General features: G+C 40.1%; 1 protein-coding gene and 1 non-coding gene across 9 annotated transcripts in view; both read left to right on the top strand.

Annotated features, from left to right (window-relative positions):
• LOC110067954 (regulating synaptic membrane exocytosis protein 2-like) overlaps window positions 1-24,066 on the top strand; it is a 37,386-nt gene that overhangs the window by 5,761 nt on the left and 7,559 nt on the right. The window contains exons 1-18 of one of the 8 annotated variants that reach the window (XM_089271897.1): window positions 3,163-3,544; window positions 3,919-5,928; window positions 7,554-7,781; window positions 10,420-10,513; window positions 11,423-11,548; window positions 12,558-12,690; window positions 13,753-14,045; window positions 14,489-14,607; window positions 14,875-15,005; window positions 15,420-15,510; window positions 15,633-15,704; window positions 16,410-16,581; window positions 17,142-17,321; window positions 18,097-18,390; window positions 19,242-19,523; window positions 20,315-20,383; window positions 21,126-21,293; window positions 22,949-23,159. In XM_089271897.1, coding sequence (XP_089128023.1) covers window positions 3,958-5,928; window positions 7,554-7,781; window positions 10,420-10,513; window positions 11,423-11,548; window positions 12,558-12,690; window positions 13,753-14,045; window positions 14,489-14,607; window positions 14,875-15,005; window positions 15,420-15,510; window positions 15,633-15,704; window positions 16,410-16,581; window positions 17,142-17,321; window positions 18,097-18,390; window positions 19,242-19,523; window positions 20,315-20,383; window positions 21,126-21,293; window positions 22,949-23,159 — 4,634 coding nt within the window. In that variant the 5' untranslated portion in view covers window positions 3,163-3,544; window positions 3,919-3,957. Of the gene's footprint in view, window positions 1-3,162; window positions 3,545-3,918; window positions 5,929-7,553; window positions 7,782-10,419; window positions 10,514-11,422; window positions 11,549-12,557; window positions 12,691-13,752; window positions 14,046-14,488; window positions 14,608-14,874; window positions 15,006-15,419; window positions 15,511-15,632; window positions 15,705-16,409; window positions 16,582-17,141; window positions 17,322-18,096; window positions 18,391-19,241; window positions 19,524-20,314; window positions 20,384-21,125; window positions 21,294-22,948; window positions 23,160-24,066 lie in introns of those variants that run through there. The other 7 variants (XM_089271896.1, XM_089271898.1, XM_089271899.1 and 4 more) reach the window with 7 other exon arrangements.
• Window positions 11,649-11,721, top strand: Trnas-uga (transfer RNA serine (anticodon UGA)). Its single transcript has one exon. It is a non-coding gene; the product is annotated as a tRNA-Ser (tRNA).

Below are 24,066 nucleotides of genomic sequence, written 5' to 3' on the forward strand. Positions count from 1 at the left end.
AAGCTCAGCAGATTTTTTTATATATGTCCTAATTTGATTCCTACTGCTACTATGCAATCATGGTCTTCACTTATGCTGAGTGATTGAGCTATGCCTCAGGTTAAGAGAGTTTACACAAGCTAGACTAGAGTTAATCAATATTAATGCTGTGTGAAATCACTGCTGGAGTGTCCTGTTGTATTTGGTTATAAATAGTACTAAGAATGTTAATGTTTTGGAGAATCTCTCACTGTTTCAATGCCAGTTGTCTCAACCTGCATGTTTTAACAGGTTTTTTTTGGGGGGGGGGGGGGGGGCAGGGGTGGTTTGATTGGGTGGCTAGCCACCCCTATTTTGGAGGAGCCAAGTATAAAACAAATTTAAAAAGATTGTGAACATTATGGCAGAAATAAACTAAGGCAAACACTCTGGACAGATGCCTCATTTACACTCTATACACTCTATACACTTGATTATTTTCAAATTTTATGTTACAAAAAAAGGCATGCCCGCAACTAGCAAGGGCTAATCTAGGGAGGCCACGCCTTAATAGCCGAATTACATAAACATACGAAATCAGAAATTAACTAATAAAAATAATAGAAGGGAAAAATACAGTATTAAATAACAACAAGAAAAACCGTTTCATTGACCTAATTTAAAATATTAAAGGTTCAGATACTGTTTATGTTAGTTGAAAGAGGACAGATCAGGAGAAGTTTTACCAAGACTTTACATTTTGTATAATCTGAAATAATTACAGGTAGTTTTGTTCTAGCTAAAATAGTGATAAGAATATGTAATACTCTCACAGTTACACCAGTGAGTAAGAGTAATGAGGGCCCATATGCATGCACCATTATTTCTGCAACCCCAAGGTACCGGCCACTCCCCTTGAAAAATCCTAGATCCACTCTGGCTAAAAGTGCTTTAACTAATTAAGGTACATGCAACTTAAAACAATCATGATTTGAAACAGGTCACTGTTTTGGTTTTATTTTGCTTATACTCATACTTATATGTTTATTTTTACTTTTACTTACTTTTACTTAGTTCTTATAATTAGATAAGGTTTTATTTTAATTAAGTAGCAGATGTAATTGTAAACAGTTTTTAACTGATCCTTTTGATTTTTACTAAGTGGATTTTAATTTTATTTTTATGATTGTATATGTTGTACTTAATTTGCGCTATAAAAATATTAAACATCATTATTATTTTAAATTTTTCAGCCCTGCCTTTAGTGCATAGCTCTTTTAATTAAATGTTGTAGTTCCTGCTGTAGATCTTCCCTTGGTATCTTTTCCCCAATTTTTAGTATGACGTCCGAATGATGGGGCAGTATTGTAGGTCAATTTTGGGGGGATACCTCTAGTAAGCATATTATTCCCTGGCCAAGAAACCTTGGCTGAGTACAATAATTTCTCATGGTGGTAATTCTGTTGGAGATATGTGAGGCAACTGGCCCAAACTGGTAGAATTGGGAAGTGCATATTTTGGATGAAAAAGATCTCTTTGAAACGATGACTTGTTGATTTGAATACAGGTGCCTAATTTGATTCACAAGAGAGGTCTTTTTAGATCAGTCAGTGTAAAATGCAGTCTGTAGTGTGTAGTTTATACTGAATGTTTCTTGGATAAAATATTGGTGTCAAGTTTTAAATGTCTGTGAAATAATTTGACGGTAATGGAGCTGAATCTGTATTATTTGTATTTGAGTATTTACTTCATGAAAAATCTATTGAATGATCATTCCTACTGGTGATTATTTAAATAACTTTTGTGAAGTACTAAATGAGGTCACTAAAGCAGTAAAGTGAATGTCATAGCAACTTACAATAATATACCATAGAAGTGTTAAGTTTTCAGTCATCAAATTGATATTATAAAAAATTGTAAATAATATGTTTACTGTTGTTAAAAGTAACAGTTTAATAAATCTACACTATTCATTACAATATCCCAATTTATTTACAACTTAGTGTTAACACAAAGCATGCTAAATCCTGTCAGTAAAATCTTAAAATTATGATAAACCTTAATTATTTCAATAAAAATTATATTATAAATGAATAAAATGAAGAAATGTGCAAACCAGAACTTGTTGAAACATATACTGCTCTGTGCAAGGTTTGAATTTTGGAATTTGCTTCATTCATCTGGAAATCATATTTGTAATTTGATAAAATCCATTGATAATTATAAAAACAATAAACATTTTAAATTAATTTAAAAGTCATATTTACCAGGATTGTCCTTTTGTATACAATAGGATTATGAATACATAAAAAATAAATATAAAAAGAATAAAATAAGTGGCCTATGTATGAATTCATATCAAACATAACATAATAACTAAAAATAATAGTTATTAGTTTTTCAGATAAAAAATGGTTCACTTGTTTAAGTACTTAAGTTAAATGCATGAATGTTAAAATCAGCTTGCTTATATAAAGAAATAGTCAGAATATTATTATATACATGTTTTAATGCCACGAGGCACAAAGAAGCTAAGTGAAGTGAAGTGAAGTTTTAAATAAATTTTAACTAAATGAAATATTTATTGATGTTGATCAAAGTATTTTAAAATCATGGATGTCATCTGATAGCTTTACATTAAATTCAATTTCAACATGTTTGAACAAATTTCTCAATGTATGATTACTTCAGATGTAACGTGGATTATTTATTTGTAACAACTGGTAATGCTAACACTAATCTTATCAATTTATGAAGGTGTATTCTTTGAACATGTTGACCAACTGCTGTAACATAATTGTTTCAAAGTATTTTCCACTGGGAACATTTTTCATAACCATTAGCTATTAAATGTTATGCTCTAAAAGTAATCAGAGCATAAAAAGAGCAAGCAAAAGGGGAAGAAATCATTTGGGTATAAGTTTAGGATTAATTGGACAAACACTCTACCAACAGAAATTGCCTTGGGTAAATTTGCAGCCATGGTAAGTAACAGGTGTTCCAAACTAAGGCTTTATCTGAGGTCAACTCGTTCTTACTCTTGATATTCAATGGGCTTCAAATAAACATGGGTACAAATTTGTAATATTAGATGATAAAAATAGCATCAACTGAAAACTCGAAAAAAAAAAAAAAAAAAAGAGTTCCAGATGGGATTTGAACCCACAACCCTCAATGATCTAGCCAGATGCTCTAACCACAGAAATACTGAAGACTCTAAGGTGAGCAGGGGTGAAATAGTTGATAAAATTTGGTTTGCTCACCGTAGAGTCTCCTGTGCCTCAGCAGTTAGAGTACCTGGCTAAATCAGGGAGGGTCGTGGGTTCAAATCCTATCAGGAACTTGGATTTTTTTTTTCCGAGTTTTCAGTTCTTGCTATTTCTATCATTTAATATTCCTTATATTACAAATTTGGAATTGTGTGAATAGGCCTTGCTTAGCATTTTTTAGTCTTCAGGAAATGGTTGGTTTAAGCCTGGTTTTCATATCTCGCCCACCTGCCTGCGACATAGTCGCCAGTTGGAACTGACAACGTTTGGCGAACTGTTCCAGTGGGTCCCTGACACATCTTTCATGGATCGTCGAGGTACTTAAATTGACGTAACATGCACATTGAATTGCCACAATGTTCAACTATTCCACCTGTGAATATGGATCAAATTGTCGTTCTGGAGTATGTTGCCTCCGCAAGTGATGGTCACATAAAATATCTTCATCGCTGACAACCGCTGGCTTGCCTGCGAAGTTGAACTCAGCTGAACTCCGCAGGCAAGCTGGTGGTCAATGCCTTGGACAGATTATGATTCAGCAATAATTGTTCACGTATGCTATAATGGTGTCCTAGGTATGTCGACTGTATATGAGAACCAGGCTTTGAAGTGAGTGTTGTAAGGGGGCAATTGAATCAAGAGTTTAACAGCATTGCTAATTGACACTAATACACAACTGATTGTTTTCCAGGTGTCATGGGTGTGTCTTGTGTGCCAAAAGAAACAAGAAATGCTCACTAAGACTGGTAACTGGTTTGGATCAATAACTGCTAGTGAAAAAAAGCCAAACAATGACTCTGACTTAAAATTAGGTAGTGACTTTAGGGCAATCCCAACAGAAGAGGACAAACGAGCTATGAGGCGACAAGGTTCATTGCAAAGATCTGATTCTGGTAGGGGAAGCTTAAGGAGAGCAAAAGGGAGATCTGAAAAAGACTCTGAACGGAATCGCTTTCGTAGGCCATCAGTATCTGATGAGGAGGTTGATTCTCGTCATGAGACACCTCCTGGGAGTCCAACCTACTTGAGTGATGATGAGTTGTACAGACAAGATGAAAATAAAGTGAGACGGAAAGTTGTAAAATTCAAGGGACATGATGAGCTAGATCATGCTCCCCAGGGTCGTCCTCCTGGAATGATGCCAAACATGAATAAACCTGGTCCTGTCAACCAAGGGCCGGGAAGAGGAGTTGTAGCACCTGGTCAGGTTCCCAAAGTAAGACCAGGACAACCTCAGCAGCAGGGACAAGGTATTCGGCCAGGCAGTGCACCTGGGACATCTCAGGGAAGGGGAATGCATGGTCCAGGGTCTCAGCCAGGAATGCGCCCAAACTTTGCTCCTCAGCAGCAGGGTTCAAGTTTTACTCCAGTTGGACACCCAGGAACCCCTCCGTCCACCCGTGGGTCATTACCTGCACCACAGCAACAAGGTCCCAGGGGAGCTGCTCTAAACCAACCCCGACCTGGTTTTGGGATGAGGGGTCCTCCAGGGCAGCAACAACCAAGATTTCAGACACCTTCACAACAAAATGCAATTGGATACGGAAGAGGTACACCTCCTGGTCAGATGGATGCAAAGCCTGGTTATGGTAGGGGAGGACCACCTGTTTCCCAACCTGGTAACCAGCAAGTTCACAGACCAGGGGGGCCAACAACTGCACCTTTACCAATGGACAACAGGCCAAGACAACCTGGAAGTTTTCCTCCAAATCATGTTGGTCCTCCTCAACTAGGACCAGGTAGCCCACGACCTGGTGACCGTATTGGTCCTCAGCAAAGTCCAAGAACAGGTCCATCATCAGGAATGATGCAGATGGGCCCGAGGTTTGTTGGACAACCCCGCCCTGGCTTACCATTGGACCAGCAAGGAGGCCAGTATCAGCATCCAGGCCAGTTAGGTTCACCAAGGCAAAACCAAGTTCCAGATCAACCACTGGGACAGTCAGGGTCTCCTAGACAAGTATTTCCTGGAGACCAACAACCTAGGAGTCAAATTGGAGCACCCCGTGTAGGTCCTTCAGTTGACCAAGTAAGGGCTCCAATGGGCTCACAAAGGTTAGGTTCCCCAAGGAACCAGATGGGAGCACCTCACCAGGGTCCATTTCCAGATCAAGGAAGAGGACGTCTAGATGCTTCAGCAGATCACACAAGAGGGCAAATGGGTCCAGCTTCACAAGATCCAAGAGTGGATCAAGGAAAAGCACCATACGGTATGCAACAACAGGGCCGTCCTTTAGACCAACCAAGAGGACAATTTGGTCCTTCACAGCAATCACCTGTGATGGACCAAGGAAGTCCTCGTGTTGGTTCTGTTGATAAAGGGTTATTGTTAGATCAGTCAGGAAGGCAGCAGATGTCGGACACCAGAAATGGATATAGTCAAGACACTCATGGCACAGGCCCTCACAGGTCGTCAGAACATAACGCTCCAGGCACACAACAGCGGGTCGATGGCAGAAATGGCCAGATGCCGGATGCTTCAATGATGAATGGAAGGATGGGCCCCTCATTTCCCAGCAGACAAGAGAGACCTGAGCAAAGACCTGCTGGTGATAGTGATCAACATATCATGATGGGACAGTCACAGAGACCACTGGACAGGCCAGCATTCCAAGGAGGACAGTCTAGGTCTTATAATGAGGATAATGACGGCAGAAGAAGCCCTCCTAGAAGAATGTCCTTTGAAGAAGCTCAAGACAAGGTAGATGACTTACAAATCTTGATTTAACTTAGCAATAGAGTCTTTTATTACACTCCTTTTTGGTGGGAAAATTTGTCCTCAAATTAGGAACATTTGGAGCAATGCTTTCCCCAATTTTTCACGCCAGTTCAGTGAGGTTTATCTACGTGTCGATGTTGTTGCAAGTGACTGTGAATCTTTGTGACCAGGTGTAGTTTTACAGGTTTAAAAACTGAAAGATACATAGAATATTATTTCAAGGTATTGTGCAGTGTAGATCATGCTGCGGGAATCCATATTATTATGCAAGGCAATTATCTACAATTTTCTTTGCTTTGATTTTTTACTCTTATAACTTTTGGACCAGAACTGTTTGTTAATACCCCTTAGTTTTTACATTGTAGCTGGTATTTGGAATTCAAGTATATTTCATCTGCTTTTTAGGTGATTGTCGATTTTGAATCATAATTAAAATAGCGCTGCTAGAAAAATAGTTCATAGTTAAACTTGTTAGCCTTCATGAGACTAAAGGAAATATGAAATCTGTGTTTTTATCAGAACTTTCAGATATTAGCAATTATGATTTTTTTTAGTTGACAAGCAACTAACTTCGTTTTGGCATATGTTTTCTTATTTTCTGTTGGTATTTAAAATTTTCCATCATCACAACTGTCTGGTGGCAAAAATTCAGAAATGTACACTCTAGTTTTTAACTATTTCTTTACATGTACGTGTCTCCTGTAGTAGCAAATTCTTGTTTCAATTGTGCTGAATTGTACACTGAGGGACATGATTATCAACTTGAACGGTGTACAGGCTAATGATGTTTTTGTAATTTATATTTCATCCAAATCGAGCCTACAGAATCGTGCATATTTAGTTATTTTATGAAATTGAAGAGTAAATTGGTGTTTTGTCAATAACAACAACATTTATTCGCTCTTGTACTTTACAGCAATTTATACATATATACCTAACACACGCATACAAAAAAAGTACAAATATTGAACCTGAAGGCTAAATAACTGGGAAGTTTTTTAGTCAGAATTGTTTTGGAAAAGAAAAAAAAAAGCGTTATATTGGAACAGGTAGTTTTGACATAATTGAACATATCATTTTTTGGAGTGTGTGTCAAATTTTCTACATCAAGAATATTGTTTTCGGAGAGTTGTGTCTTTCAAATGAACTAATTCTTCCCAATTCCTCATAATGTCATTGTGATAGTTTGTTTTGCAATTTGGCCCTTAAATTGCTTAGAAAGTTTGACTAAATTAAATCTCTTTTTGTTGATGAATATTTCATCTTTTGTGGGATTCTTATGTGATCATTTTGGCAGATGATGATAAAAATGTCTACACATGCAATTAAGTTGTTCTACAGAATTAAAATTCAAACTTGAACAGCATGAATTATTTACGACCTTCACTAGAACTTCCTTCAGTTGGATGGCTGTGATTTCACTGTTTATTGGGGTTAATTTCATCTTTTTTTGAGAATGTTCCTGGTAGGAATGTTATAGCCTTTGGTTCATTTGCTATAATTGTTGTCGTCTGTGATTCTATGCACAGCTGTTTGGACCAGTTTCATGTTTGAGGCAGATCTTTGTATCTTCATTTGACCTGGTGACTTTATTTCCTCCCTTGTAGAGTAACTTGTTCTTTAAGGATGAACCTCCGTCCACGCAGGATCGAGGGTCTCTGGGTGACAGATTTGTTAGCGCTCTGTCCATCAAGAAGACCACTTCTCCTGTCTCGTCTTCCACTACTCCTTCAACTTCTTCTGTGACGCGTTCTACTGTCACTACTAGCTCTGTCAGCTCTGTGAAGAAATCTGAAATAATTCCTGCTGTTGAGTCCAACACGGAGCCCTCACAGGTTTGGCGTTGACCTATTTGCTATTGGCAATATAAAAATTGCTAAAGGTTATCTTCCTAGGCATGAAATCTTTTTGGAGGTATGCTGATTGCTGATCGTGGAAAAAGCATTAGTAATTCTTTCATATACGTGTAGTAATTTGCGACATTCCTGCATTTCAAAGTCGTTTATTCTATTGGTTGTTTGCCTGTCAAGCGTATTAAAGGGGCTTTTAGTGTGTATATGTAGAATCTCGTGCGGTGTTTGTTATGTTCATGTATTAGATGAACGTAAAATAACTCTACACATTACACTATATTTCAATATGTATGTTTGTGTGTTGTGTGCTTGCTATTGTAACAGCATAGAGTTTTTTGGAGAACCCCAGTCAAGGCCCTCTGTTTCCACACGGTGCGACGATGCAAAAAGAGTAATCTTTACAACATGTTCTCAGTAGTAATGTTTTTTCTGATCTCTATCTCTAATGTCAAATTAATTGTCATTGACAAGTACTCTGTGTTTCTCTTCTTAAAAGCTGTTGTTTCCAGTGCTTTGTCATTGGATTAAAAAGTATGGTCACTGAATTCCAATCTCAGTTTTTATTTCACTGATGTGTGACTGTTTGCTGCATGAGTGCTAGCTGTTTGAATTCAATTAAGCACTGTAGCAGTTATCTGATCTCAAACCCTCTTTGTCTTTGTTTTGGATGTACGCTAATATTCCTGAACTATCTTAAAAATCGTTACCTTTAGAGGATTATTCATGTTCCTCTAATCTATGAACATTATTTAAATTCTTGCTCGTACACTAACTTGCTGAAGTTTGTCAGTAACTCTTAGTGGGCTAACAACACGGCTTCCACTGTAAGGGAAAAGTCAGGCTTTCTTTTGCTTTCCTTAAAAAAGGTTTTAAGTAATGTCCGCGGAGGAAAAGGTTTTCACTTTTACTTTTGATTCAATGGAAAGATAGGGACAGGATTTTTTTTCAGTGTCCTTCAAGCTTTGTAAACATTGATTTGGCACTTGGCACTGTTCTGTTGCAAGATGTTCTTAGTGAATAAATGAATTATGAGGTATCCTACAAATAAGAGAAGTTCCTTGCTCTTAAATTGTTGGTACATGTAAGGGAAGACACTTTGAGTTGTATCTACGGTTGTGGAACAAGGATACTGTTTGCAAAACTCTTTCATCTCAGTCGATGTTCTTTGTTGATCGTGGTGATATGATTGTCTGGCACACCTGGATATTTGACCGTTGAGTGTACATGTTAAGTGTTGGATTGCTTTATCAAGTGTTAGCCTCCTATATTACTGTCTGTTCTGTGAAAGAGAAGCTATCTATTTCCAGTTGATCCACTTTCACGCTGTATAATATCAGTTTTTTTTATCCAGTAGCTACGTCACGGTTGAAAAGTTTAGCCTTAATTTTTTAAGTTTGTTGTTTGTAATCCGTGTTAATCTTCTCCATTCTTAACCGTCCTTGTTCCTTTACGGTTTATTAATGTCTCTTCGGTGTTTTTCTATCATAGTAAACTACTATTTTCAGATTTCCTTCAATTTAAAGGTAATTCTGTACAAGGCCAAAATAACTGAAAATATCGTGACTGAGCTGCTTTACATAAATCAGGAGTCCTGTGAAAGTCCTATTGAGAAAACTGAGTTTCCGATACATAGAAATTGCTCATGATTGGGAAGCTAATATTCTGTCATTTGATTATTTCATGATTCTATCTGATCCATGATTTCACGTTTAATGTCAGAGAGACCTTGTAACTATAAATATTTAGATACATAAGACTTTAATATGACTTCAAATGACTTGAAGTTCAGTTACCGGTAAGTGAATGTTTACACAGTCTGTGCAGCATATTTCACCGTTTTCAGGTCTTGAGTAGATACTCGCAAACTAGAGCGCTTGTTACTTAAGTGTCGAAAGTATCTATTCGCACTTTCTTTGGTTTTCCATTACTACGCTTTGTGATTGGTTTAAAAGTCTCGCGCCACTTTGTCATCCAAACAGAAGTAAGCTAAGACCAAAACCAAGCGTGACTCGCTCGCGCACTTTTTCCCGCGCTCTGTGCCGGTAAGATGTATTCGGTTCGAGTCTTGATTGGTTTACTGGATTTCTTTGTCCTTTGTGATTGGCTAGAGTGATTACTTTGGTTTCGGTTTATCGACACTCAATTAAAAACTGCTCAACAACTATTGACGCAAACTCAACAATCCCAATTTATTTATTTGGACACTTCGGTGAGCTTTAAGCTTGAGTACAACAGTCTTTGCCAACGCAGCTAGTGCAATCTTAGAACAAAAGAAATGCTTTGGGTGTGGTACTGCAGCTTCCCTTTAGTGTTGAAATTAATTAAACATCTGCTTTTTCACCTTTGGTTCCTTTATCAGAATGGTTTTAGTGAGATAGTCAATCACATAGTTTCTAACCTAGTGCGTATTGTTTTAAGCTAAAAGATGCTTGTGCTTGTTTTGAGAAGTAGATCGTTGACTTATATGTCGACTACTATACTGAGTACGAAGTCTCTAACAGCAGCCGGGTAGCTGCTGAGCTATAGCAAGATATGTCTTTCTATAGCTTACTTTATATACCTACAGACTGTCGTGTAAGTCTCCTCAGCGAAGTGAACAATTTCATTTTATTATTTTCAGACCTTTGTCAAGTGGTCTTCACCAGACGAGGACAACAAATGCCTAGGAGAAGTGCTTCTCACAATAGAACCCAAATGCAGAGGGTCATCTACTGGTAAAAACTGTTTATTTTTCACTCTTGTTATTGGGATAATTAATATGTCACTGTGGGCCGGTCAGTCAATGCTACACTGCTTCCTCGTTTGGTTGTTCAAACTTTAATATATAGAGAGCTTGCATGCGGTGTCTGCGCCCGCAGTACGAGGGGCGGTCAAAACCGAGCTGTCCTACCGAAACGACACGATAATAGTCCTTTTCTTCACAGCTAACAAAAGTAATGACAATGCTATAGTTGTCCTATTCCAATACTTAACTCGAGAAACTGGGTTTAACTTGACGAGGAACAACATGTTTTGTTCAAAACAACGCAACTATTATCCTACCTGGCGACACTCGACGAACTACGAGCGAGTTGCCGCGAGTGTCCGCGAGCGACCCATTTTTGGCGCAAGTTAAAAGCTTGGATATGATATGGTGTTTGGAATTATAAGTCCTTCTTCGTGAATATTCAATTCTGTCTCCAGTGAGAAAGGTTGCCTGATTTCAATGCCTTTCCTGTGTGGGAGGGGCGGTGGCCTCATGGTTAGTGCGCTCGTCTCCGGATCGAGCGGTCCGGATTCTAGCCCTGGCCGGGGACATTGTGTTGTGTTCTTGGGCAAGCCACTTTACTCTCACAGTGCCTCTCTCCACCCAGGTGTTTAAATGGGTACCGGCGAACTTAATGCTGGGGATAACCCCTGCGATGGACTAGCATCCCATCCAGGGGGGAGTAGAAATACTCCTAGTCGCTTCATGGGCCACTTGGCTCGCATGCAGACTTTACCTGTTAACATACATTGACGTCACTCAGGACAGTACAGCCTTTCCCGCCTGCTGAATCCCGATTGGTCAATTACATTTCGGGCGCGTCAGCCTTGTGCTAAGGAATTCAATGACTTAACATCAAGGGTTTTGTTTATCACAGATCCTTACGCAGCTTATGGTCTGAAGGTGGTGGGTGGAAAGATGACTGATGATGGTAAACTAGGAGCCTTTATTACTGAAATTAGAAAAGGTGGCCCCGCGGACAGACAAGCACAGCTTCAAATAGGTATTTATTGGATTACACTTTGTGTCGCGCGAGAACCATCCTTATTATATAGAGACAAGTGTTTTACTGGAAAATACACCACTCGATAAATTCATAGGGAGGTAATGTGGCCGAGTGGTCAGGGCGCTGGACTTGAAATCCAGAGGTCGCGGGTTCAAGTCCCGCTCTAACCACTAAGCTGGAGTTGTTTCTTGGTAGACCCTCGTTCAACTCCTCGGTCAGCCAGTTGGGACTTCAAGCCTATTATGTTTGTTAAAAATATTTCTTTCTTTCAGTTTAAGTGGCGTGTCTGAGGACTAGCTAATTTGAACTAAGCGCATTTACCACTATAAACATTTAACATTTAACATCTTAACATACGAAACTACATCCGGGACCCGAGTGGCGTATTTTTCATATCCTCAGTAGAGAAGATATCGATGACGTCATTTCCCGCTTTTTCAGCGTTGTTTTTGCTAACGGTTAGTTTGTCTATATAATAAAAGGAAAATTACACGGTGGCTTGAAGATATTAGAAATTACAATGAGGTACCTGTCAAGAGCGTTTGCCTTTACGTCTGCCATATTCAAAATCTTTGTAATTTAATTTTTGTGTTTTGATTCTCCAAAAGGGGGGTGGCTAGCTACCCAATCCACGCCCTTTAAATCAGCCCCTGCAAGTTATTCATCCACTCGTTTCCTCTGTTCACGCATCACAAAGCAATGTGTAACTCATAAAGATATGATTGATTATCACAGTAAAACACACAAATTAAGCAGTTGTAATAACCTGAACAAAGTCAGGCTTGAACGGGATTCGAACCCATGACCTCTCCGATACCGGTGCAGTGCTCTGCCAACTGAGCTATCAAGCCAACTGGGAGCTGGTCACCTTGTGAATTCGTAATATACCCGTAGATGATGAAGAATACTAGTGAATACATGAAAGGTCTTTCATATATTCACTTGCAATGTGGAACTCGTCATTTGCTGTATTACATGTAAGTTGCCTTGTTTGTATTTTGTTCAGGCGATGAAATTCAGGACTGGAATGAACAGTCCCTTGTTGACTGCACATTTGAAGAAGTGATGGAGAGCATCAACTCATCAATGGAAGACAATCAAGACAGTAATGAACTCCATCTTATTGTGTGCAGAGATAAGTAAGTGTCACTTGGTTATTTTCTCACTTTTTTTAAGTGGTAGTCCTTGGAGTCAAACGTCTACAGTCAAGACCTAAACAAAACCGACAAACAGACCCAAACAGACCGACTTGATTTGACTAACAATAGACGGACCTCAGAAAGACCGACTAACAATTGACGGATCGAAACTTATTAGAACTGACCAATGACTGCTGAAAAACTTTACACGAGTCTTTCAGCCAATACCAGCATGGCTAATCTGACCAATCACTTTCAACGCACCAGACGTATAACATCATCGACAGACAAACACTATTCACCTGACTCTGAACATGACTTCCGCTAAGGTTGTCAAAACGTCCCGTAAGGTTGTCGAAACGTAGTCACCAACAACAGTTCTTTTCAGAACTACCCTCACCGGGACGATCACTTAACACGAACTAAGTCTTGGTTTTGTTAGGTAACTAAGCTGAAAAGCGCGAGTTCTTCGTGACGAGATAAGGATGTGTGTACAGACATTGTAACTTAGCTGTGCTCGTGGCTGTCACAGAAACCAGTAGTTTGGGAGGCCAAGTCGTCAAGGTTTCCAAGTTGCCTAGGTTGCCTAGGATGGTTGGTGTTAATGGTAATTGTGGGCCTTTGTTTTCTCGGGTTTTTAATGGGACTGGTTTCTTAGGTTTTCCATCGCTGCTGGTACTAGCTTGGCTCAAACCAACTGCATTTTGCAATCATTGATTCTTTTTGCTGTTGCTCAGAAGCAAATACGGTTCTAAAATATAATGTCACACAATGATATCGTTTTGCAAGACAAGTTTTCGTCTTGCAAGTGGATATATGAAAGATCTTAAATTTGAACTGCGGGGAAAGATGTACAAACACGTTGCATCTGCGATGGTCATTCATGTCCTTACAAGTTCTCGTCCTGTTGGTCTGTTTCTCTTAAAGACCATGTCCGCTTCTGTATTCAAATGCCAAATTTTATGCCAAATTTTGGGCTTTGCAATTCAATTTGTTTATCTGTATATAGTTCGACTGCATGATCGAAGAAGGATAATACGTGTTATTCACTCCTGTTTTCAGGAGTAAATTTCTAGGGAAGACCAACCAGTCACCAGTGAAATCACCACGCGGACAGGAGGCCAAGAGAGAGTCTCCTAAACAGGTCCCCACGAGAGAGTCCCCTGTGAAAAGGGATCGCATGTCACCCTCCACTGCGCCCATGTCACATCAACAGGACAGAAGACCGCTGGACAGAAGGGACGAGGGCACAGCAACACTAACACAAAGAGACAGTGTCACAGCAACACCAGCACAGAGGGAGAATGGCCCTATGATGAGTGGGAGAAATCAGCCTTCATCATATGAACCAACAGGTTGGGTGCTGCAAAACTGAATTAAAAGAAAAGCGAGAAGTAACGTTAGCCTCGCGTTCTGAATTTTGTTCACACTGCAATTCATTTCCATCGCAGTGATCGCTAGCCATACCCACTATATAATGGTTGATGTGGTCCTGTCATTTGTCCAGTACTGTTCTACAAAATCACACCATTATTGTTGAGTTTCTTGTTAGCTCGTTTTCAAGTTTGCTCAAGTTGCAATCCATTTCCATCTTAGTAATTGTTGGTTCCTGTCATTTGTCGAGAATTGTAATTGTGGGTTCCTGTCATTTCTACCTACGAAATCAAACCATTACTGGTTGAGTACATGCTTTGAAGTTCGTCTAATCCTGCTAACAGTCGATGGTATATTTTGTTTTCACTGTATCTTCAGATAAGGAGTTGGTAGAATTTTTTTTGTATTTTATTTTTGTTTTCAGATGACGATTTTTTCTTTGGTGGTGGTCCTTTATCAGATGACAAACCTATCAAGTCTGCCAAACAAGTCAGTACAGGACCAGGACAAGGAAAAGTATCAAGAGTAACTGGCCGACTACAGGTAACTTCTTCCCTTGAAATAAATGATCATGTTCAATTGTTTCCCAAAACCCTTGCGAGACCCTCATCACAACTGACAAGTTTACTATATGACGAAGATTTGGCACTCAGACATGTCAAGTTTTCACAGGCCTATGGGCCTACAAGTTGCATGTTTGTGTAAAATTATTTTCCACTCACGTTATGTATGTGTGTGGTTACCACTAAGTTTGTGTAGCCGATGTATGCGAATAAAATCACCGAAATATTGAATTGTTTTTGTTTGTAGTTGAAGCTGTTTTATGACGAAGATGCTTCCAATCTAAATGTGACAGTTGTTGGAGCTGAAAGCTTGGCACCCAAGGAGACCACAACACCACCCAATCCTTACGTCAGGATTTACTTTCTCCCCGACAAAAGGTACGCTTTCTTTTTTTGCTGTTTTTTTTTCTTTTTAAATGACCAAAATCAATCTTGCTTTCCCTTACTGAGCACCAGTCGCATGTTTTCCCGCGCTTGATACCAGATTGTTGATGTCCCGCGCTTGGTGCCGGTTGCCTGTTTTCCTGCGCTTGGCGCCGGTTACTTGTTTTCCCGCGTTTAATCTGCTGTCCCCCGCTTGATACTTTTCATGTACTTTTTCTTGGACCTAGGATTGGTTCATTGTAATTTCTGTTTATTGTGATTGGCCAGAGGAGATTACTGTGATTATGGTTGTAGTTTAAAGGTTTTAGGAAACTGAAAAGGTAGTGAAACTTTTTGTTCAAATCATGGGCCAGTGTTTGTGTTCTCTACTGGTCAGTGACAAGTTTTAACTCACGGTGTTTTTTTCAGCATGCAGAGCAAGAGACGAACAAAAACGGCCATGAAGTCTACCAATCCTAAATGGAATCAGACGTTTGTGTATCCGTGTAGGCCACAAAAGGCAAGAGGCTTCGTTCTTTGGCTTTAGTTGCGCTTTGTACTAACTAAGAATTATTTACTTGTAAGTTACTTACAGTGTGATTGTGATTGTTATAGCTTACAAAACCACATTATATTTTACAGTTCAGTAATCGTGCTCTGGAAGTCACTGTTTGGGATTACGACAAAGTCGGGTCAAGTGAGTTTATTGGCGAGGTAAGGAACATGTTGTTTTCGTTTTCTTTGTTTTTGTTTTTCGAAGCGGGAAAGCAAAACACCGCTAGCAAACAAATAAACAAACATAAAATATGACAATTTTTTTTTGGCTATTCTTGTTCCTGAATAGCTTTGCCATCTGAACATAGTTAATAGAGGGGAATGGTTATGAAACCCGACAAGTTCTTTGTTGTATGTTTTTGTTCTCCTTTTTGGCCTTGACCGTGCACAAAACACAATAGTAATAAATTCCCACTGGGAGCCCTCACTCCCAAACGCCCCAGGCAAGGATAAGATATGGGAAGAAGCGAGCCCGGAGGCGAAAAGGAGCGGGAGCTAACTAGGATGGCAACAATGGTCATCGCTGCGGGGAGGAGGGAGGGACGCCAAGCTAACGACTGGTAAACGTTTAACGAAAAGAGAATTAAATAGGCCAAAACAGGCCTATTTATACAAAACCTGTGTGAAACAGAACACCCAGGAGACTACGAGCGCGCGGGGATTTTTATCCTTGAATCCCGGAGAGATTTGGGGCGTTTGCACGAGATGGCCCCAGTGAGAATAGTTGTTTACTTCTGAATGAGGAACTGACCAATAGAAACATTTTGGTTACGTAATTCACGCATAGTGTAACACTAAGCGGACTGGGCCATCCTTTGAAACTACTAAGTTTTTGACCTTGTCGGTTTGTTAATCTCGACCCAGGTTGTACTGCACATGGCCGAGGCGAACCTCGACGGTAACGGGTACTGGTACCCACTCAAGCACCACGATGACGACAATGATCCTCTTGTGCCGCCAACTCCTAACCAGTCTCCTCACAATTCCTTCAGATTTAAGGGACCGAGAGGACCTGGTGAACCAGCAACCGAGCAAGGTATGACTTAAGCAACGCAAGTGAACAGGAATTTACCGTTAAATAATTCGGTTATTTTACAGCGAGCGTGGAAGGCTATAACAGCTCTTGGGTGATATTTCGGTTGAAGGTTGTTCTGAAAATGTATGTTTTAGTATCTGATATTTTCACAGACTGCGAGCAGTCTCTTTTCCTCGAGAATAAGTTGGGAAGAACGAAAAAAAGTAAGCGTGCTAGCGTGGCTGTGAGCGTGACGTGTGAGCGGCGAGTGACATCGCCGCTAGCATGTCACGCTCACAACCACGCTCGGGCGCTAACTTGTTTTGCGTTCTTTCCCACTGTTTTTGAGGAAAAGAGAGACTACTCGTAGTCTAATGTTTTCATGACCTAGCGAAAATCTTCACCGTCATCAGAGTATCTAATATTGTTATGTTTGTTATGTGTATACAAGGCTTCCATTTTAAACCAGTTTGACCTTTCTATTATTTGTTCCTCAGCTGGTTTAAACCACTTTGACCTGTCTACTATTTGTTCCTCAGCCGGTTTAAACCAGTTTGACCTGCTAATTATTTGTTCCTCAGCCGGTTCCCCTGGTTATGGCAGTGATTACGAGGAAGAGGCTCGATTCACTCCGAATGGACCGGTGACTAGTTCTCAGCCTCCTTACAACTCACCCGAGAATGAGCTCTTGAAACAGCAGTTGATTGATCATCATCGTGACAGCCCCAGACCTCCTTTCACTCAGTCGCAGATGGTACAAGGTACGAGAGTAATGTGTGCGCATAGTTACCAGATTGTACACCCGCTCTGTCATACAGTCTTTCAATCTTTATTTCCGTTCCTCAATTTACATTTTTACAGTTAGACTAGCCCGCGGATAGCTAATAGTAGTCCAGGCGGGCAAGTCTATGATCTAAATACAAACAACGTACAACACGTAAACTGCTGTAGACACTGATATGCTTAGAGTCTAAGTCAACGAAGTTTGAGGTCCAGACGAGAGACAAATTTAATTCCTATGTCACGTATAACACTATTTTTATCATAATGACTAAAAAGTTTTATCAATTTAAAGTTTTTATCAGTTGTAAAATTTTAAAAGATAACTTGTATTTGAACAAATCTATTCCAAACTGATTCAAATCTTAAGTGAAAATGGAATGTTAACTTTATAAACCCTACATTGATGTTTTTAAACTGCCCAAATCTTCATCACGATATATATTTCATTCCACGCATATCAAACAAAGTTCATTTTATAACAATCCGCTCTTATCGATTGCAATTTTCAAACCACAACCTAAAATCTAACAAATGTAATTACCAAAATTCAGAAACATTTTACTTAAATTTTACTTCATCGTTATGAGAATTCTTTTAAACTCTCGCTAAACTCAAGAATGACTTGTTCAACCAAGGCTTTCTGAGTGTTGCTTTTCAAGATGGCGTCTGGTCGCCTACGGCAACGCTCAAAAGGCTCTGGTGACGAAGTTCTTTCTGCGCATGTTCTAATCCTGCTATAAACTTCACTTGAAGCGTACACTGTCAAGCAATACCACACGTCACCAACTCATCAGCCCCAGTCTCCTCAGCATGCAGCTTACCCCCATTACGCCGCTGACCCCAACAGAATGCCGCCTCAACAGACTAGACCAATGCCTCCTCACCAACATGGAACTGGTCGCTTTCATGACGATCGCATGTCCCCGAGTATGCATGGTTACACATCCCCTGGATCGTATTCCCCTGGTAGAATGTCCCCTAGCGGAGGCCCCGGGGCTAAAAAGTCCCGGTTATTGCCTCAACTACCTCCAGGACGTGAACCGATGGGTAAGACCACGTGACTGACTACTAATAACAACATATATCACCGCATTTTCCACATTTCACTACGTATTTAATTGTACTTTAAAAATAAGCGACTTTAACTAACTTAAACTCAGTCGTGTACAGGATTATAGAACCTTTCTTCAAACGTGGCACGTTTTCTTGAGATTTATCGTTCAACACGTGATGGTTTTGCCGATTTCTGACGGTGATGGTTTTGCCTGATTTGTCTCTATGCCCGAGAGTTTTGTGTTAAAAACGGCTAGGAATTTATGTACGAGTCAGTTTTATAACAACGCTTTTACTTTTCGATGACACTCAATTCAAAGCCGCGCGTTTTCATAGCTTTGTCATTGGTTGAAAAGGTCATGTGACATGCCTTCACCAATCAGAGCAGTGCACTATTTTTTTCCAGCAAGCAGGAGCAAATCTGCGCTTTCCGTGGCTCGTGATTCTGCCCTATTTCGCACTAAGGAGCGATTCACAGAGGACCTTGGATTTGGAGAACTGAAACTCAGGTTTTTTTTTTGTCTATTTAAATTAAGTGGTATTGGAAGACTAAGAGAATGTGTCACGTTTAAGAATGCTAGCAGCAATTTTAAAAAGGTTCATGGCAAACGATGCTAATATTACGCTGACAGCTATAGTTTATTAACTATAAATACTGATAAACATGAATTTCGACTCAGAATGGAATGATAACCACCTCTACAACTCTACGACTCGCAGCACTGGCTATAGGCTTATAGAACTAAAACGAAGACTGTTTACAGAACATCGGCGATAATCCTTCTACTGCTCCGTATCTAAACTACAGTAACCTAAAACCTAAAATTAAACAATCTTAACCACAGACGAAGAAGAACGAGCCCGAGCCGTTAAACAGAAGATAAAGGACATCGATCCTGCAAGAGCTAAACTGGTAGTCGGCGGCGCTAAAGGGAGGATGGGATATGGCCAGGCCCCAGACTCCGTGTTTACACAAAACGGTGGGATGTATGACCCAAGCATGTCCCCGAGACCTGGGCGCCAGTCACCGAGGCCCACGGCAAGAACGGGGAGTCCGTCGCCCTTACCAGGGCCAAAACATTCTCTGGGGATGCCCCCACACCATCAGGGGTTGCATGCTCCTCAAGGTAACAGCCGATGATATAGAGCTAAATTCTCACAGTTGTCATTTGTAGAGGTGTATCTGAATTAGTAAGGAGAATCAATTAGGACTAAATTAGGGTGACTTAATATTATAACTGTATAAACGGTAAGGTTTTCAGTTAAATGTTTGTGTCGCACGATCTAATCTCTAATCTCTAAAAGGCTCAATAGAACTGCTACAAAAGGACTTAAAATTAAATTTACAATTAATTAATTTCATAGGCTTTACAAACTACTTTTATTTTCAAGGTAAACAACTGTCCTTTTTCCACAAGATACTAATAACTACTTTAAGAATTAGGATAGGTAATCGTATGAATGCGAGTGCAATCAAGGATATGCTAGCTTGCGATATTTGACAATTCTCTTTCACGAGCCTCAAGTCGAGTGAAATTGAAAGAATTGTATGTGTAAATCCTTAACTGCTCAAGCTTTCATCGAACTACTTTTTACATGACTGAGAAAATTACGAACGCGTCTGAGTTCATTTGCAATACACTGCAAATTAAAAAATATATATTATTAATTGGTCTGCTTTCAGCCAATCACACTGAAGTAATTTTCTCAATTATGAGATAAAAATAGTTAATTAAAGATATTACTAAGAATAATAACACCACCTGATGATGGCAAGCGTAACTGAGGTCTTAAGTTTTCACTCATACTTTATCACCGTCATGTTTTCAGTGTTCACTACATGAAGCAAAGTCCTGTTTTCTAATGACACCGCTGAGCGCTGGTCCATAAGTCTAACACTGCTATGTTACTATTGTAGAGCGCATGTATTCACCTGAAATGACCTCACACGAGCAAGGAGTGCCATATGAAAGCCACAGAAAAACCCGTGAGTTCACTCACATATCACTCAAACATTAACAAGCCCGCCTGCTACAGCTGTAATGTCAAAAAATAACTTGATAGCAAATGCAGAGTAATCGTTTCTTAACCTTGATTAATGTAATAAATGACCCAAATGACAAGATGATCGCGTTAATAATGACGCTAAAAAAAATAATCGTAAATATTGAAGAAATAATGCATCGGGTTATTCTGAAAAAAAAAATTGTTTGATACAATAACTGAGGGTGCTGCATGCCATCTGAAACTGCATAGAAATTGTTTTTCTCCATTTGAAAAACAACGCAGGAATACTCACTGTCATTTCACTTGGTTTAAATAGCTGATAAACCATCGAATTGCGCGTCATTTTTCTAAATAGAATATAACTGAAAATTAAAAAGTAATTCTTTAGACAAATTCCTTGATCAAGCGAGGCGGCTGCAGAATATCAAAGAAATCTAACGAGCCATCTTGATAACGTTACAATCCACTCTGTAGTCCATTTCCATCCAAGCCATCGATCGTCATTCTCACCTGCAAATGGGTTTTTTTCATTTCTCAAGTTCTGCTGTACAAAATGATAGCATTATTTTAAGTTGTCATGTGATTTATATAAGTATTATTTTCTGCGCTGCATTCTTTGAGATAAGGTCAAACTCGAGTGTACTTTTAAAACGGTTCACTCTCAAATATGTGACTTATATCTCTGTTTAAACATGTTTGCGTTTGTTGTTGTCTTTTTTTAGAAGACGGACGTATTCGACGCCGCAACAGCTTAAGCAGTTTACCGATGAATGATTCTGAAAGCGAGCGGCCGCGGAGTCCTTTCCCGATACCGAGTCCAGTCCCTCTCGGCCATGGCAGGAGTCAGAGCAGCTCAAGCTTGCACGAAAGGGACCGTGGACTTCCTAACGGTGAGTTGGCGATGAGATGCAAATCTCATATTGCTGCAGACAATGTGGTTACTGTTTCATACAAAGTAGAGAATGGGGAGTTCTCTGTCAACGTGAGTTTTCGTGACCTTACCCGGAGAAGCAGGTCTAAAGGGTGGGAAAAGATGAGACCTCTAAAAGGCGGGAGAACGAAGCTGTTTTAAAGGCGGGAAAATACGTCGCATGTTCTAAAAGGCGGGAAAACGAACCTTTCGCAAAGGCGGGAAGACATAAACGAACCTTCCGCTAAGGCGCGAAAGCATGTCGCTTGCACTAAAAGGCGAGGAAGCAAAGCTGACTCTAAGGCAGGAAAACATGTCGCATGTTGTAAAAGGCGAGAAAACCAACCTGTCGCTAAGACGGGGAAACATGTCGCGTGCGCTGAAAGGCGGGAAAACGAGCCTGTCGCTAAGGCGGGATAACATGGGACCTGCTCTAAATGGCGGGAAAATGAACCGAATGTTTCGCAAAAACAGAAATTGGAAAGAGACTCTGTTCAGTGAAAGGCAATCTCTGTCGAAGTTAATTCATGAAGTGATCTCTTAGTTTAAATGTAAACTAAATGGCCTTATTCTGTACAGAAACACTACTCACTGTAAATTCTTTTGCTTTATTTGCTAACACTAACCGATCTTGCCGAATGGTGAAGGTGAGTTAAATCTTTCATTCTTTGTAACCACTATATTCCGGTCTAATCTTGACTGCAAAACATTTCGTTTTTCACTCTTGGAGAATTTAGCGAGTAGCGAAAAATACTGAAGTGAAAAATTGTCGCGTGGATACTGCAGGAAAGGAGGGATAACGTTTGTAAAGCGTTTTTTCTTCCCGTTGCCCTTCTAGTTTTCGCGCCTCCGAAAGTTTTCTTATCGTATTTTTCGCTTCTTGTTTGACGAACCTTGGGAGTATAATGATTGTTTTCGGTCTGGTGTTACTTTAATGCTGCACATCTTTAAAGAATTCTCTTGTAAAGGTACTCCTCTGATTTCCTGCTAACCTTCCTCTTCTTCTACATCACTGTTCCACGGGTTGTAAGTAAGTCTTGGGGTTATTAATCTCCTCAGTAGCCGTTCTTTACGTCTTTGCGTCTTAAGGGTTAAGTAGTGAGTTGTACTTTTTTTCTTCGTTCTTCCAACAAACAATTCCAATCAATATTTCCATTGTTGTGGTCTTTGTGTGAGAAGCCCGCTTGACATTCTGTCGGAGAGTCGGGGCGGGGAGGATGCGCTTAGTAGCTACTGACGTAGTACTTTGGCTTGTGGTTTTACCATCTTGCTGCTCAATCAGCTGAAACAGGCCATCAGTTGAGTTCAACTTTTACGTAGCCAACCATGTAGATAACACGGCGAAGACTTTAAGAAACCAGTCTTGCAATGCCGTGGTTTGCTAACTTCCTTCGGACTCGTCACAAAGTGTTTCTTTGTTGGAAAGGGAAGATTGCGTGACACGCCGAAAAGGACTTCTATATAGGAAACTCTTGCGTTACTGCATTCGCCTTTCGAGACGTTTAGCATTCTTTTAAGAGTATTTTACTCACAAATGGGGTAGTTTAAAGCCTTTGCCACTTATTAGATTATTAGAAGGCGTTATATAAATACTTGTATACTGACGATTTTGCTCCCCACACCTCTCCTCCACAGGGAAGCTGCTGGCTCGTGACGAGGCTCGTTCCGGCAGTCTTAATAATCTTCATGTCTTCCCTACAGGCGGCTACATCAAGCCTTCTCGTGGGACTGGTCGCAGCGAGAGCTTTGGAGGCAGTGGACGGAGCAGTCGGTCGTCGTCCATAGCAAGTGACAGGAGCGGCAGCTTAAACAGCATACCGGGCTCGGTCACTAGTGTCGAGAGTAGGTAAGTACCAATAACTCATACTATCATTCAATGAAGCTTTTTCTTTCTTTTCATTGGCTGAGAGCCCACCATGTGACCTGCAAATAGCTGCCTACAAATGAGGGCCTGCTCATGCGTAGTACCGTCTAAATGTGTTTTGCTGCAAATATTCTGCTCGTGCGTAAATGTAACCACGCTCTTGTGTGAAAAATAGCGGATCGCTTCAGTGAGCTGTCAGAGAGTGATTTAATTATGAAACCGAACTTGGTGATCGAATGATAAAACAACTATTGAACTCGGTTATCGCAAAATATTGTATTTTCTCAGTGTCTCACAGATCACCAATGACAATTCTCACCAATTATCTGACTTCTGTCGTGTCGAACTCGTGGTGAAGTCCAGGAATGAGTACCAATTTGGTAAATGAGCGTTTGGAAAGTTGCTGTATAGCAAATTACAAAACCTAGTTCAATACTGTGTGATATTAAAGTGGCAGCCGGTCTTTTCTCTTAGGGTCAGATGCAAAGGGGCGGAATAAGTGAGAAGTGAGTGCCGCGCCCATGTCTCGTCCCAATCCCCTGTAGTCTGAAACGTCTTACCTCACACCTCCCCCCCCCCCCCCTGCTTGATTTTGAGAGAAAAACGTACTACTGGCAGTCCTGAAAAAGTTTTCTTTCTTCGTCAAAAAATTAACATCCTTTTCCAGAAGTGTCTAGGCCCATGGTTTTTGGCGGGTTGTTGCTAAGTAACATGAAGTATTGAGATAATGACAAACCGTCATAAAACGTTTTGAGTGTTCAGGTACTACGCCGCAGGGTATGAAATATGTGCACTTCTTATTCTGCTGTGGGAAAAAAAAAATTCAGTATAAGCTTCCGTGTCTTGTTAAAAACTCGAAAAACACTTTACCACTGAATTATTTAACCAA

This window comes from Orbicella faveolata, unplaced genomic scaffold (assembly GCF_042242905.1).
Source record: "Orbicella faveolata isolate gen_17 unplaced genomic scaffold, um_ofav_v1 contig_34, whole genome shotgun sequence".
Lineage (NCBI taxonomy): Eukaryota > Metazoa > Cnidaria > Anthozoa > Scleractinia > Merulinidae > Orbicella > Orbicella faveolata.